The sequence below is a fragment of the Hemiscyllium ocellatum genome, chromosome 12, assembly GCF_020745735.1.
Source record: "Hemiscyllium ocellatum isolate sHemOce1 chromosome 12, sHemOce1.pat.X.cur, whole genome shotgun sequence".
In the NCBI taxonomy this organism is placed as follows: Eukaryota; Metazoa; Chordata; class Chondrichthyes; order Orectolobiformes; family Hemiscylliidae; genus Hemiscyllium; species Hemiscyllium ocellatum.
Window position 1 is genome coordinate 55,011,579 of NC_083412.1, and position 16,429 is coordinate 55,028,007.

At 41.0% G+C, this 16,429-nt stretch overlaps 1 protein-coding gene across 1 annotated transcript in view; it reads right to left on the reverse strand.

Annotated features, from left to right (window-relative positions):
* Positions 1-3,972: 3,972 nt before the first annotated feature.
* The window catches only part of efhc2 (EF-hand domain (C-terminal) containing 2), a 90,871-nt gene continuing 78,414 nt past the window's right edge, over positions 3,973-16,429 (reverse strand). The window contains exons 11-13 of the mRNA XM_060832786.1: positions 11,414-11,547; positions 8,202-8,399; positions 3,973-4,207 (exon numbers count right to left, since the gene is read on the reverse strand). Coding sequence (XP_060688769.1) covers positions 3,973-4,207; positions 8,202-8,399; positions 11,414-11,547 — 567 coding nt within the window. The remainder of the gene's footprint in view (positions 4,208-8,201; positions 8,400-11,413; positions 11,548-16,429) is intronic.

Genomic DNA, 16,429 nt, shown 5'->3' on the forward strand with positions numbered 1-16,429 from the left:
TCCACAGTTCTTGCCTAATAGTGTTCTGATTTCTCTTCACCCAATTAAATAGTTTCTCATGCCATCTGCTCCTATCCCTCTCCATGACTACAGTAAAGTTCAGGCAGTTATGATCACTATCATCAAAATGTTTTCCCACCAAGAGATTTGACACTTGACCTGGTTCGTCGTCAAGCACCAAAACCCATATACCTCCCCTATAGTCAGCTTATCTGCATATTCCTGGACACACCTGACAAATTCTGCTCCATTAAAACTATTTGCACTAAGGAGGTTCCAATCAATATTAGGGAAGTTGAAGTCATCCATGACAACAACCCTGTTACTTCTGCACCTTTCCAAAATCTGCCTCTCAATCTGCTTGTCCGTGTCTCTGTGGAGGGTTTATAGAAAATTCCCAATAAAGTGACTGCTCCTTTCCTGTTTCTGACTTCCACCCATACTGACTCTGTAGTCAAACCCCCCTCAATGACGTCTCTTTCTGCAGCTGTGATACTATCCCTGATTAGCAATGCCACTCCCCCACCTCTTTTACCTCCCTCTCAATTCCTTTTGAAACATCTAAACCCTGGAACATCCAACAACCATTCTTGCCCCTGTGATATCCAAGTCTTCGTAATGGCCACAACATCATAGCTCCAAGTACTAATCCATGCTCTAAGTTTATCACCCTTATTCCTGACACTTCTTGCATTAAAATAGACACACTTCAACCCATTACACTGACTGCAACTTTACTCCATCAACTAATCTAGTTCCATTTGCCAGCACTTGGCCCATATTCCTCTAAACTCTTCCTATTCAAATAACCATCCAGATGCCTTTGAAATATTGTAATTGTACCAGCCTCCACCACTTCTTCTGACAGCTCATTCCATACACATACCACCCTCTGTGTGAAAAAGTTGCCCCTTAGGTCCCTTTTAAATTTTTCCCCTCTCACCCTAAACCTATGCCCTCTAGTTCTGGACTCCCCTACCCAGGGAAAAAACCTTGTCTATTTACCCTATCCATGACTCTCTTGATTTTATAAACCTCTATAAAGTCACCCCTCAGCCTCAGATGCTCCAGAGAAAACAGCCCCAGTCTATTCAGCCTCTCCTGAGAGCTCAAACCCTCCAACGCTGGCAAAATCTTTGTAAACATTTTCTGAACCCTTTCAAGTTTCACAACATCCTTCCAATAGGAGGGAGACCAGAATTGCACAGAATATTCCAGAAGTGGTCTAACCAATGTCCTGTACAGCTGCAACATGACCTCCTAACTCCAATATTTGATGTTCTTACCAATAAAGGAAAGCACACCAAATGCCTTCTTCACTATCCTATTTACCTGTGACTCCACTTTCAAGGAGCTATGAAACTGCACTCCAAGGTGTCTTTGTTCAGCAACACTCAGCAACACAGGACCTTACCATTGTTGAGACGGAAACCGAATGGTCTCGTCTCTACGTGTTCGTTGGAAGGAGAGATCAAACCGGCTAGAGTTTGGAGCAAAAACACCGTTTATTACAGAATCAAAACTGGTACACTATACTTTTTTTATTTCAAAAATATACTTTATTCATAAAATATGCATAGAATAATTTGATACACTGTACATTAGGTAATGCCATTCATATTTCCACATTTACATACACAGCTCCGAATTATCATTATTCCATACAGATCTGTGCATCTCTCATTCATGTATTGAGCTGAGGCGTCAGCAGAGCCCAAATGACTGCATGGGCCCCCTGCACTATACAACGAATTCAAAAGCATGCAAATTCGTTGGGGAAGGCGTTCTCCCTTTCCCTTTGGATCTGGTGCAGTTATACTTCGCGCTTCCTCGAGTTCCCGGTCAGGTTCCCCTTGTTCGGCTCTTTCATTGGTCGGTTCACCTGTCTGTGAAGGGATTAGTGTCTCTATTGGCTGCCCCGAGATACCTGTCCCACTCCTGCTGTGCCGCACAATGGGTAGACATCCTGGGTTCGGCAGTTTCCGATCTTGTAAATTAAAAGTTTATTGTTGGAAGGGTTTCCTCATTGCCATGCGTCTGGCTGTCTGGGCGTTCACAATAGTTCTCCATAGTTGAATATACAGATATTATCATTTAACATAGGACCCGAATGAGTTTGACGTCAGCGGAGGCATTAGCAAGTACTTTATCAATCAAGTGTGGTATCGGTGCGATTTACACTATCCGATAGTTACCGGTTTCCTTTATTAACAATGAGAGTGTAGCAGGATGATCTGAAACTGACGGACATGTTCTAATCCCCAAGGAATGTGGCCCCAGGCAGACAGTCCTGCAGTGGCTGGGTTTACTTTACATGGCTGTGTTTTAGCTGGTATCTGACAGTGTCTGCTTTAATAATGGTGCTCCCCTCCCTAGCCCCAATGTAGGTACCCCGATAGCCGATTCTCCCCAACACCATTAAGTGTATAAGTTCTGCCCTGATCTGCCTCTTAATCAAAGCAAAATATGCACTCAAATCAAATTAAGATAAGGGAAAATCATACTATTTGATGCATTGTGATGGAGCAGGAGTTGCAGCATAAACTAATTCTTCAACGACCTAAGGAACTGTACATTAATAACAAAAATGATGGGAGTGGGCACTATCAACTTCATCACAAATATTTACACATTACTGCCTCAAACTGTCCTGCTTGTGTCAACTGAAGTGGCAACAGCACTGCATCCTTCTGGGTAACTAGCAGATGCTGAAAGAGTTTGTGGCCTGTCTCCTCTTGTGTTGCGGAAGCTATAACTGGTGAGCTGTTGCCCTCAGCCATGTCTCTTTCTTGGAATGCTGCTTGAACTTCTCTCCCTTATAATGGTGTCTGGAAAGGGTTCCTCAGAATGACAGCAGAATACTGTTGCTGACTTGAAATACTATTTCAATAATATTGTATTCATGTCATATTTTAGATTTTCTTTATTAAATAGGATAGTTCTTAAATTGTAATGTCTTGAACTAACAAACTAATGCCATAATTGTCAACTTCCATAATAATTTTAAAATGGTTACATAACTCTTGTATTACTGTTGAACCTTATAGCATCGCTGGGTTTAATATGCTTGCATGAATTAACCAACTGACATAGAACATTCATTAGAATGCCAGAAATAATACTTCAGAAGATAATATGCATAAAATTAATTTGTACTGATAACTGGGGTAAAGAGAACATAATTAGTGGAATGCCCATTTCCATTCAGATCAAGATAGCTTAGACTCAAAATAAACCTATTCACATAATTTGCATGAATATTTTGAAAGTTTCTGGAGCTCCAGTGCTGATCTCCTTTTCACAGTGTTTCTGGTAACTTATGTATGTGACAGGAGACACCAGGGAGTGTTGCTAAATGCTGTACTGAAAACAACAAATTCTGGAGATCACAGTGGGTCATCCATGGAGAGACAGCAAGCTAATGTTTCAAGTCTAGATGATCCTTCATCAGAGCTGGTGAAGTGTGGAGGGGGCAGCATTTCTGCTCTTGCTGGGGAGGGATGTGTGGGGTGTAGAGTGCTGGGGGAGGAGAAAATGTTGATAGTTCAAGTTAAGCGATGGGAATGTGAGAATGGCAGAACAATGGTGTGTCTAACTGCCAGACTGGAAAGACGCTTCATGCTACCATCAGGACCTTGAAAGATTTATTCATTTTGCCTCCAATTTCCATCCGTTTCCTCGACCTCTCCATCTCCATTTCAGAGAATAAACTATCCACTGCCATCCACCTCAAAGCCACTGATTCCCATAGCTACCTTCTTGACAGGTCTTCCCACCTCACATCATGCAAGAACTCTATCCCATTCTCCCAGTTCCTTGCTTATCTCGTCTCTGTTGTGATGATGTCACCTTCCAAAACAGCGCTGCTAACATGGCTTCCTTCTTCCATAACTGTGGTTTCCTGCCCGCTGTGGTTGACATGGCCCTCAACCGCATTCAACCTGTGCTTCCGCCCGTGTCCCTTTTCATCACTCACAACAGTGTGATTGGGTTCCACTTGCCCTCACTTTTCACCCCACCAGCCTCCACAGTCAAAGGACCATTTCCCGTTATTTCAGACAACTCCAGCAGAACGCCACAACCAAACACATCTTCCACAGGGATATGCCAGTCCATGATGTTGCAGATGGAGTTTGAGGATGATTCTGTTGCTGATGGCCCAAAGTGACTCAGTGCCCAGTCTTGAGTTTCATGATCTGCTTGAAGTCTATCCCATTTACCATGTGGTAGGTCCACACAACACAATGGAAGGTATCCTCAATGAGAAGACAGGACTTTGTCTTCACAAACACTGTGTGCTGGTCACTCCTACTGATACTGTCATGGACAAATGCATTTGCTGCAAACTGAATAGTGAGCATGAAGTTATACATGTGTTTTCCACCTGTTGGTTCCTTCACCACCTGTCACAGGCCTGGTCTAACAGTTATGCCCTTTAGGACTTGATCAGTTCAGTCAGTGACAGTTTTGCCAAGCCACTGTGATAAAGGAGACTGAAAACCCCAACTCAGGGTACATCCTCTGCCATTGCAACCTCAGAGATGTCTAAGTGGTGTTCAGTATTAAAGTGTATGGGGGTGGGATGGTACATAGTAACCAGCAGGAGATTTCTATCTCCCTTTCTGACCTGATCCTATGATAGTTCATGGGGCCTGGAGTCAGCTCGTACACGTGGGTGGCACGGTGGCACAGTGGTTAACACTGCTGCCTCACAGCGCCTGAGACCCGGGTTCAATTCCCGACTCAGGCGACTGACTGTGTGGAGTTTGCACGTTCTCCCCGTGTCTGCGTGGGTTTCCTCCGGGTGCTCCGGTTTCCTCCCACAGTCCAAAGATGTGCGGGTCAGGTGAATTGGCCATGCTAAATTACACGTAGTGTTAGGTAAGGGGTAAATGTACGGGTGGGTTACGCTTCGGCGGGTCGGTGTGGACTTGTTGGGCCGAAGGGCCTGTTTCCACACTGTAAGTAATCTAATGTAAACCTGTATCAATGAAGAATGCTACATGGTTTATACTGTGGTACCTGTCTCCCAGGGACACATTAAAGACCTGTGTAATACCACTAAAAGGGAATGAATTACTCACCCAATATTTGCGTAAAATATTAGTTTCTAGTTTTACATTGAGGTTTGCGATTCCTGGAGCATTGGAGCCAGTTGTGCAAAAGGAGCGGCATGTATAAATTGGATGGGTTGCTGACTTCCATTTTGACAGAGCTGGGACCAACATCCTTTAGGAGGGGGGGGTTAAATAGGGTTGTGTGGGTGGGACTGGGGGCTGGTGGAGGTTGTGGATGTGGTTTTAATTTTGTTTGAATGCAGGTTTGATTTTAAGTGCTAGATGTTTAATATGACTCAGAGCAATACACCCTGGATGTTTCATAATTTTTAATAAGTAGCCATGGGGAAATCTATCTCTTGTCTGAAGTTGTTCTGTGTGTATGGTTTTAGGAAGTAGTAGAATGTTTGAGTTGAAAGAGAAAAAAAGCACTTCAGGAAATCAAGTGCAGCAATTTAAAAGGAAGATAATAGATAAAACAAATTTTCTTGGTAGCATGTAATCAGTAGTTGGTACTTCCTTCAGCTCACAAATATCTTACTAACATTGATAAAAATTACAGAGAAAACTGCTGACACATTTCTGTGGAGAAATGACAAATCATTTACAGAACAAGTATAACTTCAGGAAACTTCTATATACTTGAACAATGCAAAATTACAAATAACATAACGATAAACTGGACCAGCCATAGAAAGTGGCCACAACAAGAGCAGGTCAGAGCTAGGAATTATGTGGCAAGTAAATCACCTCTGCTCCCCCAAGTTTGTCTAATACAAACGAGGCACAAATCAGGAGTGTGATGGAATACTCCCCACTTCCCTGGAATGACTACTGCTCCAACAACACTCCAGTAGCTTGACACCATCCAGAACAAAGCAGCTTGTTTGATTTGCACTCCATTCAGCACCTGAAAGTTCACTCTCTGCACCACCAATGCAGCAGTGAATATCATTTTCAAGTTACATTGCAGTAATTCACGCAGGTTTCTTTGACTAAATGTCCCACATAGGAAAGGATTACTACATAGTAGGCCAAGGACAGAGGATGCAAGGAACACCACCATATGCATCCCTCAAAGTACACACCATTCTGACTTTGCCACTGTTTCACTGTTGTCAGGTCAAAATCTTGGAACTCCCTTCTTAACAGGACTATGGATGTACCCGCATTGATTCAACAATGTATCTCACCATTACCTTCACAATGGCAAGTAGGGATTGACAATAAATGGTGGCCTAGCTAGTGATGTCCACATCACATAAACAAACAAAGAAAAACGCTGACAGACATTGGCAGAAGTGAGATTTGTATCACTAATAATTGATAGAATTTAAATTTAGCATCAAAGCAGCAAAAATATGTAAATTTCCTGAATCCTTTTAGCACCTTGATGCTATAACAATGGTCTATGTACTAAATATAATGAGAAAATTCAGGACCCAATGTTAATAAAAATAAGCAAAACCATATGAATGTTTCTTCAAATTGTAACGTTAAAGCTGATTACATATTTTAAATGAAACATTTAAACCATCGATTAATTTGAAAACTCGTGATTTTTAGTAAAGTTTCAACTCATCTGATATTTATAAATTGTTACTTCAAATGATGTTGGAAATGAAATCTGAAAAAATATCTACTGTTGGGTAACCTCATCAACTCATTGATGGAGTGGAGTAGTTCCATGGGCACAACTATGGGAAGAGCATACGGATCACTCTGGATGATCCCTCCTGGGGACCAAACATCATTTCAATCGTAAACGTTTTCAATACAAAAATATTAGAGAAAAGAGAAATATCTGTAATGGTCAGTTCTTCTAAAACACTTGGTTCCGGAATTTTGCAACCCCACATTATAGAAAAATTGCGCTTTAGAAACAGTGCTTAAAATGTTGGCGCGTCTAATCCTATTACAGCCAACACACATTTTAAGAGTTTGCATTGTAGAAAAAGCATCCCCAATTTGTCAATTGTGGTCCAGCGAATTCGCATTAATGAAACACGCATTATAACATAACAACCTGTATTTAGATCTTAAGCTGGTCTGTGTGCTAGCAATCAAAATTTTCCTAGATAGCCTGCACATTGGTTTCTGTGATGTTAACCTACTAACTCACTTCACTCTGTAGTCCAAAACTGAAATACTACAAATACCGGAACTCTGGAACAAAAAAGTGTGACAGAAGCATTCTACTGAATGCACTTTTCACTTCATAATTACATGTCTTTGACTACGGCTAATGCTGGTAAAATTGCCTTTGTTGTTCACTCCTAGCAGCCCAGAGAAGGTGGAATTGGTGTCACAACTAAACTAGACTTGGTTGGCATTGCAAGCTCATTTTCCTAAAGATCATCTGTGAACCAACTTTTATAGTTAGTTGTCATGTGCTTTGGTTAGGGACAGTAAAATCAGATGAATTTTCCCCTCCTGGTGCTACCCCTGCTAGAAGATACTTGTCTATGATTTGTCCTAATTGCTTTTAGCTGTGATGCTGTTTATAATCAAACAGCCCAACATACTCATAGGCTAATGGACAAAGTATGGTCATTTGGGTAAAATACCAAATCAATTAGTGCTGATGTACAATGGCATAGCAGAAGGAAAAGGGAAAATAATTGGCAAAATATTGTCCTATCCAGTGCGTTTGTAAATGTATCTGAGGCAATAAACTCTCTTCTTTTTCTTTTTTCACTGGTTCTGTTTAATTATATACTATTTTAGAATCATTAGTAAACTGTTGAGGAAGAGAAGAAAGATTAGATAATTGACAGATGAATTTCATCTAAAACTGTCTACATTAAAATTGTACTTTGATACCAAAGATCAGAAGCATGTACATGTTGATGCTTTAAGGAGCATTTTGGTATGAGGTGAAATCAAATACTAAAATTCTCATACACTTTCTCAGTTGTGGGTGTCTAAAGATCAATTTGAAAGAAAAATTTATTTCTAGAAATCTAATTAATTGCTTTTAATAAACACAGATGTTTAGAAACCAGTATTTTAAAACTGCTGGGCAAAGAGTATAAATTGAGAAACATAGATAAAGTACATAAATATTACCACACAGAATCTCTGGAAGAATACCAGGAATTTACTATGATAACCATTCATAATAATGACATTATGTTTTTTTACCTTTGTCGATCCTCATACATGAAAGCCTCAGATATTTTTGTAAAGTCCTCAAAAGTGGCCTTTCTCAATGCCTCTTGGACAACATGCAGAATGAGACAAATGTCTGTTTTTTGCTGTTCACGGAGGCTATAGTAGCGTCCAATTGTCATGATTTCATGTTCAGTGAGCAATCCTTCTCCAATCTGAATCACAATATTCCTGTTTATAAACAAAAATTAAAGAAATTCTTACAAGTAGTAATAATATTCAAAATTTAAAAATGAAACAAAATTCAAACTTTGAGACATTGTGGATGTAGCTGGTACTATTAATGTAATGTTACCTGATAAAACAAGGCAATATTGTAAGTGTTGTTAATCTGAAATAAAGCCACAAATACAGGAGAAACCCAACTCCCAAGAAAAGTCTTTGGACTCAAAATGTTAATTCTGTTTCTCTCTATACAAGTGCTGCCAGATCTGCTGAGTTTCTCCAGCAGTTTGTGTTTTTATTTAGGTAAAATAGCAGAAACATTTTCCTTCAAGAAAAATTGCAAGACATAACCCTCAAGACAAGTGGAACCAAACATCAAAATTGCAATACATAATCAGAGTGTAAAAGAGATGAAATTTCAAAAATTTAAGCAATATCATTAAATGTCAAGAAATATTCACATAATGTAAATTAGCAGGTAATCAGTCTCAGAAATTAATACGAAAACTTGATAAAAGACAGAGAAATTTTCAGGTGATGGGAATTCTCTACATTGTGTACTATCACCCTGCATTTGTTCAAAGTTTTTGTGGCTCTTCTGCTGGTTAGCTCAGAAAAATGGGAGAATCCCCAAGGGAACTATTTTCCAAGAATCTGTTTCCAAGAGCTATTTACTAAAAAAAAACCACATAGCTCACAATTTGAACAAATGAATTTTAGTCCACAAAAAAAACTAACAATTATACTCTCTTAAATAGTCAAATACAATAAAAATGCAGTGGACACAATTACTTACTTTAAATTGAATGTCTTAGTTCAATTTTCCTCATACACCTATTACACTTGCAGCTATAAATAGTCAAGACTCATCAAAAGTTGAAAGATTAGCTAGCTTGTCTGGTTATTATGTCAATTATTTGTATACAGCCAAAAATTTCTTGAGCCTCTGTTCACTTCCAGTAAGGATGCTCCTTCAAATCTCTTCTAACTATCACATGGTAGCAAACACCCCACAGAATATAGACATCTCCAGCAACGTACGCCTAGCCATCTCAAAACAAAAGTCTTTTGGTTCTAACATTCTTTAACTATGGAGTTTTATATCTAAATCTCTCTCTCAATCTCTCTCTCTCGCTCAGTTTGTCCATATCAGAAACTCAGCAACGGCTTGTGAAATCCTTCAATAATCAAGAGCTTAACTCTTTTAGCCAACTGAATTCATGCTGGCAGAAATGTTTCCTTTGCTCCACATGCTCCAGTACAATATCTACTACAAACCCACTGACTCGCACAGTTACCTTGATTTTACCTCCTTACACCTTAATTCCTGCAAAGACTCAATTCAATTTCTCCCAGTTTTTCCAGTTCCCTTGCGTCTGTTCTGATGGTATCAGTTGCTACAAGGAGGCCTCCGAAATGGGCACTTTCTTCCTCAACCAAGGATTCCCTACCACCTTGACTGACACAGCCCTCAGCCATGTCTGACCCAACTCCCGCACGTTTGCCCTCACCCATTCTCTTCCACAACACCATTAGGGTTTACCATCCCACCAGCATCCATATCCAAAGGATCACCAGCATCCTGCCACCACCAGCAGGATGCCAGCAGCAGGTACATATTCCCCTCCTCTCCCTTGTCAGCCTCCTGCAGGGACCATTCCCTCTGGAACACCTTGGTCCACTCCTCCTCCACTCCCAATGCCTTCCCAGACTCCCACAGAAACTTGCTGAAAATATGTTGCTGGAAAGGCGCAGCAGATCAGGCAGCATCCAAGGAGCTGGAGAATTGACGTTTCAGGCATGAGCCCTTCTTCAGGAAGGACTCATGCCCGAAATGTCGATTCTCCTGATCCTTGGATGCTGCCTGACCTGCTGCGCCTTTCCAGCAACACATTTTCAGCTCTGATCTCCAGCATCTGCAGTCCTCACTTTCTCCCATAGAAACTTCCTATGCAATCACAAAAGGTGTAGCAGCTGAAATTTACTCTCTCTCTCACCTCACCATTCAAGGCCCCAGACACACCTTTCAGATGAAGCAGCAATTTACATGCATTTCACTCAACAGTAGTCACTATTCACAATACGGTCTCTTCTATATTGGAAAGATGAAACATGTATTGGGTGACTGCTTTGCAAAATACCTATGTTCTGTCCACAGCACTGACCTTGAATTTCCTATTCCCTGCCACTTCAAAATACCACCCTATTTCCTGGCCAACATCTCTGAATCAGGTTTGCTGCCATGCTCCAGTGAAGAGCTCAATATCAAGTTCAATAATTTTAGGGCCTGAACACCTTCTTCCATGTCCTTCCACAACCCCCACATACCAGGCTGCTACCACAATCAACCCATCATGAGCTCCTGATTCTCCCAGGTGACCATTACCCATTCCTTTGTTTTCCCAATTGTTGTTATCTCTCTCTGGGTCCCATCTCTACCTATCATTTACTCCTCCCCATCACCCCATCCTATTTTCAGCATATATACCAATCTTCTCCTGTTTATACTCTGCTGAAGAGTCGCTTGACCTGAAACGTTAACTCTGCTTTCTCTGCGCAGATGCTGCCAGGCCTGCTGATTTCTTCAGCAATTTCTGTTTATGTTTGTAACTTTCAAATTAATCTGCTTAAACAGAAAACTATCATTGTGAACATATTCATTCCTAAAATTAATTTGTTGACCTTCTTTTCTACTGTTCTGCTCTCAGGCAATCTGGAAGGAGATTCATGATCAAGGGCTCCTGCCCGAAACATCGATGTTCCTGCTGCTCGGATGCTGCCTGATTTGCTGTGCATTTCTAGCACCACTCTAACCTTGACTCTCAGGCAATCTGGTCAGCTGATCATTTACTAGAACCCAGCTTTTCTTGTTAAATCAGAAATCAAATTCTGGCTATTAAGGAGCGATCACCCCAAGATATGATACAGGTTTCTCCCCAAAAGCAGGTGGGTCATCACAATATATAAATGAATATTATGAGAAAGCATTATTAGTTAGCTGTGAAACATATCAAACTCACCTGAAATCATCATAATTAATAATACCAGTCCTTTGAGGATCATGAGCTGAAAGCATCCTTTTTATTTCTAGGGAATGTGTTTCTCCAGTTGTTTTGAGCTTTGTCAGAATTGTGCAAATATTAGCCTTTTGATACTAATACAAGAGATGTTGAACAAAAATAAAGTTGAGATTAGAACATAGACTGAAACAAAACAATAAAAATGCTTTAAACTGAACTGTTGTCAATAACAAAAAAATAAATACATTTTCTTCTGTCCATTAACACAACAGTTAAAGCAACAGCTAAAGTAATGATATATTTTATTATATAGTTCCCATTCTTTTTCACTTACTATCATTGTCAATAATTTTGAGACATAGGTTGATATCATAAAATCCTTGTCATTCCTAACTCCTGTGATTACTATATATACTGTGCAAAAGTCAAGTATCTGAGAACCAAACTTTAGCCAAAAGGGTTGACCAATACATGAATAATATTTTTGGAGGTTGAAATATACGAGGATGGGTACATCTACCAGAAAATGGAATAGATTCTGAATGATCACTTTGTATCAGTGTTCACTGAGGAGAGGGACATGATGAATGTTGAGATTAGAGACAGAAGTTTCATTACTCTGGATCATATTGACATATGTAGGGAAGATGTGTTGAGTAGGCTAGAGGTTAGTAAGGTGGACAAATCCCCAGGACCGGATGGGATCTATGCCAGATTGCTGAGGGAGGCGAGAGAGGCAACAGCTGGGGCCCTGACAGATATTTTTGTAGCATCCTTAAATACAGGTGAGGTACTGGAGGACTGGAGGGTTGATCATGTTGCCCTCGTACAAGAAGGGTAGTACGGATATTCCAGGTAACTAACTACAGACCAGTGAGCCTGACGTCAATGGTGGGAAAGTTGCTGGAGAAGGTACTGAGGGATAAAACCTATTTATATTTGGAAAAGAATGGGCTTATCAATTATGGTTTTGTGTGGGGGAGATTGTGCCTTACCAACTTAATAGAATTCTTTCAGCAAGTGACCAAATTGATAGATGAAGGAAGGGTTGGAGATCTCATATGCATGGACTTTAGTAAGGCGTTTGATAAGTCTCCTCATGGTAAACTAATAGAGAAAGTGAATTCACATGGTGTTCTAGCTAGGTGGATAAAGAACTGGCTGAGCAACAGGAGACAGAGTAGTAGTTGGAGGGAGTTTTTCTCAAAATGGAGCAAGGTGACCAGTAGTGTTCCACAAGGGTCAGTGCTGGGGCCACTGTTGTTTGTGATATACATAAATGATCTGGAAGAAGCCTCTGTTGGTATGATTAGCAAGTTTGCAGATAATATGAAGATTGGTGGAGTAGCAGAAAGCATAGAGGACTATCAAAGAATATAAATAGAATGGAGAGTTGGGCTGAGAAGTAGCAGATGGAGTTCAATCCAGGCAAATGTGAGGTAATGCATTTTGGGAAGTCTAATTCTAGAGCGAATGATACAGTAAACGGAAGAGCCTTGGGAAAAGTTGATGAGCAGAGAGATCTGGGAGTTCAGATCCATAGTACCCTGAAGGTTGCTGCACAGGTGGATAGAGTAGTCAAGAATGCACATGGTATGCTTGCCTTCTTCAGACAGGTATTGAGTAAAAGAGCTGGCAGGTCATGTTAAAATTGTACAAGATATTGGTTCGGCTGCATTTAGAATACTGTGTACAGTTCTAGTCACCACATTACCAAAAGTTCGTGGACACTTTGGAGAGGGTGCAGAGAAGGTTTACGAGGATGTTGCCTGGTATGGAAGGTGCTAGCTATGAAGAGCGATTGAGTAGGTTAGGATTGTTTTCATTAGAAAAAAGGAGATTGAGGTCTACAAAATCATGAAGAGCATAGACAGGACGGATAGAGATAAGCTTTTTCCCAGGGTGAGGGATTCAATAACGAGAGGTCACATTTTCAAGGTGAGAGGTGAAAAGTTTAAGGGGGATACACCCGGCAAGTATTTTTCACAGAAGGTGGTAGGTGCCTGGAACACGTTTCCAGCAGAGATAGTAGAGGCAGGCATGGTAGATACATTTAAGATGCGTCTGGACAGATTTATGAGTAGGTGGGGAACAGAGGGATACAGATGCTTAGGAATTGGGCGACTGGTTGAGACAGTGGATTTGGATCGGCTCAGGCTTGGAGGGCCGCAAGGCCTGTTCCTGGGCTGTAAACTTTCTTTGTTCTTTGTTCAATCTCCCAATGTCACGCTTTGTTTGTATTTCAGTAGAATTATCAAGACAGAAAGGTTTTCTTCAAAGCAAGTGCAAAAGCAGCCAAAAAGTATTTTTGTTACTTAATTTTTTACATAAAAGAAGAATCTCCATGGAGACAGACATTTAATTTGTATACTGCTTGGTGACACTGTGAAATCTGGGCCTTTTATCAGTGTAAAAAAAATGTTTCTCTTCATAAACCTGGTACACCATCCGGTGTTGACTTTGAAATCTGCAATGACTAATTATTTTAAAGCAAAATACTGTTCATCCTGGAAGTCTGAAACAGTTGCAGAAAATGCTTAAGCAACTCAGTGGGCCTGGAAGTACCTGTGTAGAAAGAAACAGATTTAACAATGTGAGTCCAGTATGACTCTTCTTCTGAACATCTGAATCTTTCTTCTGTCCATGTTATTACATTATCCCAATACTTGGATACATCCAGGTTTAGACTGAAAAATGACAAGTAATATTTGCCCTACACAAATGCCATGCAGTGACCATCTTCAAGAAGAGACAATCTGAGCACTATCCCTTGACATTCAATGACATTGCCATCACTGACTACCCCACCACCAGCATCCTGGGGAGTTACTACTGACAAGAAAATAAACTGGACAAGCAAAATATAAATACAGTGGCTACAAGAGCAGGTCAGAGATAAGGAATACTGAAGCAAGTAACTGACTTGCATATTCACCATCTACAAGGCACAGGTGATGGAATACTCCCCACTTGCCTGGATGGCGGCATCTCCAACAACGTTCAAGAAGCTTAACTTCAGCCAGGACAAAACAGTCCACATGACTGGCACCATGTCCTCAAACATCCACTTCTTCCACCACCAATGCTCAGTAGCAGCAGTGCGTACTATCTACAAGACGATACTTCAGAAATTCACCAAAAAGCTTGAGACAGCACCTTCCAAACCCATGACCAATTCCATCTCGAAGGATAAGGGAAGCAGATTCATGGGTACACCATGTTCTGCTAGTACCCCTCCAAGCCACTCATCGTCCTGACTTGGGAATATTTATTATAGCTCCTTCAGTGTCACTAGGCCAAAAACATGAGATTCCCTCCCTAATGTCTTCCTACCTTCAACACACAGACTGCTGTGGCTCAAGAAGGCAGCTCAACGCCACCTTCACAAGGGAAAATAGGGATAGGCAATAAATGCTAGTCCAGCCAGCAATACTCCCATGCCACGAGTAGAATAAAAAAAACACTATGAGCTTGTATTTACTGCGATAACCTTAACAATGCCTTTTGAAAATCGAAGTAAAATACTGATTCCCCTTTATCCACAGTGCGTATTACTTCTACAACAAACTCAAATGCAGGATATATTGGTTAAACATGATTTCACTTTCACATGTTGACTCTGCCTGATTATCTTGCACTTATCTAAGCACCCTGCTATAATGTATAATATCTTCCTTTTACTGATGTGTAGCTAACTTGCCTGTAGTTTCCTCATGTTTGTGACTCACTCCCTTTTTACTGAAGAAATTACATTCATTACTTTCCAACTTTGTTTTTAATTCGTTCATGGGATGAGGGCATTGCTGGAACAAAACCAGGAACATTTATTGCCCATCCCTAATTTCTCAGAGGGCAATTAAAAGCCAACCACATTGCTGAGAGTCTAGAGTCACAAGCAGATTAGACCAGGTAATGATGGCAGTTTCCTTCCCTAAAGGAGATTAGTGAACTGGATGGCTTTTTCTGATAATCAACAGTGGATTCACAGTCATCATGAGACCCTTCATTCCAGATTTTTATTGAATTCAAATTCCACTATCTGCTATGACCGGATTTGGAACTGCCTCCCCAGAACATCATCTGGTCCTCTAGATTAAAAGTCCAGCAGTAATACCACTAGGTCATTACCTTCCCAATTTAATGGAACCTCACCAGGACCTCAGAAATTTTGGAAAATTAAAACCAACACATCAACTCTCCCACTAACCAATTCTTTTAAGTACCTAAGAAAGAATGAATGAATGAATGAATGAATGAAAGAAATAATGAATGATTTACTTATTGTCACATATACTAAAGCAGATACAATGAAAATTATTCTGTCATCATAATCTGGCGCCATTTTGAGGTACTGAAGAAAAGAAAGAAAGTATTTAAATTGAGTTTGTGTTCTTTGGCCGGGGTCCCAAATATTCTCCAGACCTTATGCAAGGTCTCTGCAAGGTCCCTTCTCCAGGCTTACTGCAGCCAGGGGTCCCCACTCCACCAGCACTACAACTGACTCCCTCACCACCAATTCCAGGAGTCCATGCATAGGGCCTAGAAAGCCAGAAGTGCCCACTCCAGTTACCACTCCAGCCTCCCTTGTCAGAGTGGGAACAGGAGTTGAAGAGTTTAGCCATGGGGAGATGGGGTTGGTTGGTGCAGGTGTCCCAGAGATGTTATCTGAAACAATCTGCAAATAGGCATCTTGTCTCCCTAATGTACAGGAGACCACATCGGGTGCAACGGATACAGTAGATGACATTGGTGGAAGTACAGGTAAATTTCTGTTGGATGGGGAAAGATCCTTTGGGTCCTTGGCGAGTGATGTCGCAACTCCCCCTCCCACTCCATCAGGGACATGCAGGTCCTGGGCCTCCTCCATCGCCAAACCCTTACCACCTGACGCCTGGGAGGAAGAACGCTTAATATTTCCACCTTGGGACCCTGCAGTCACACAGGATCAATGTGGATTTCCGCCAGTTGCCTCCACCCACATTATCCCAGTCCCAAGCCTCGAACTCAGCACTGCCC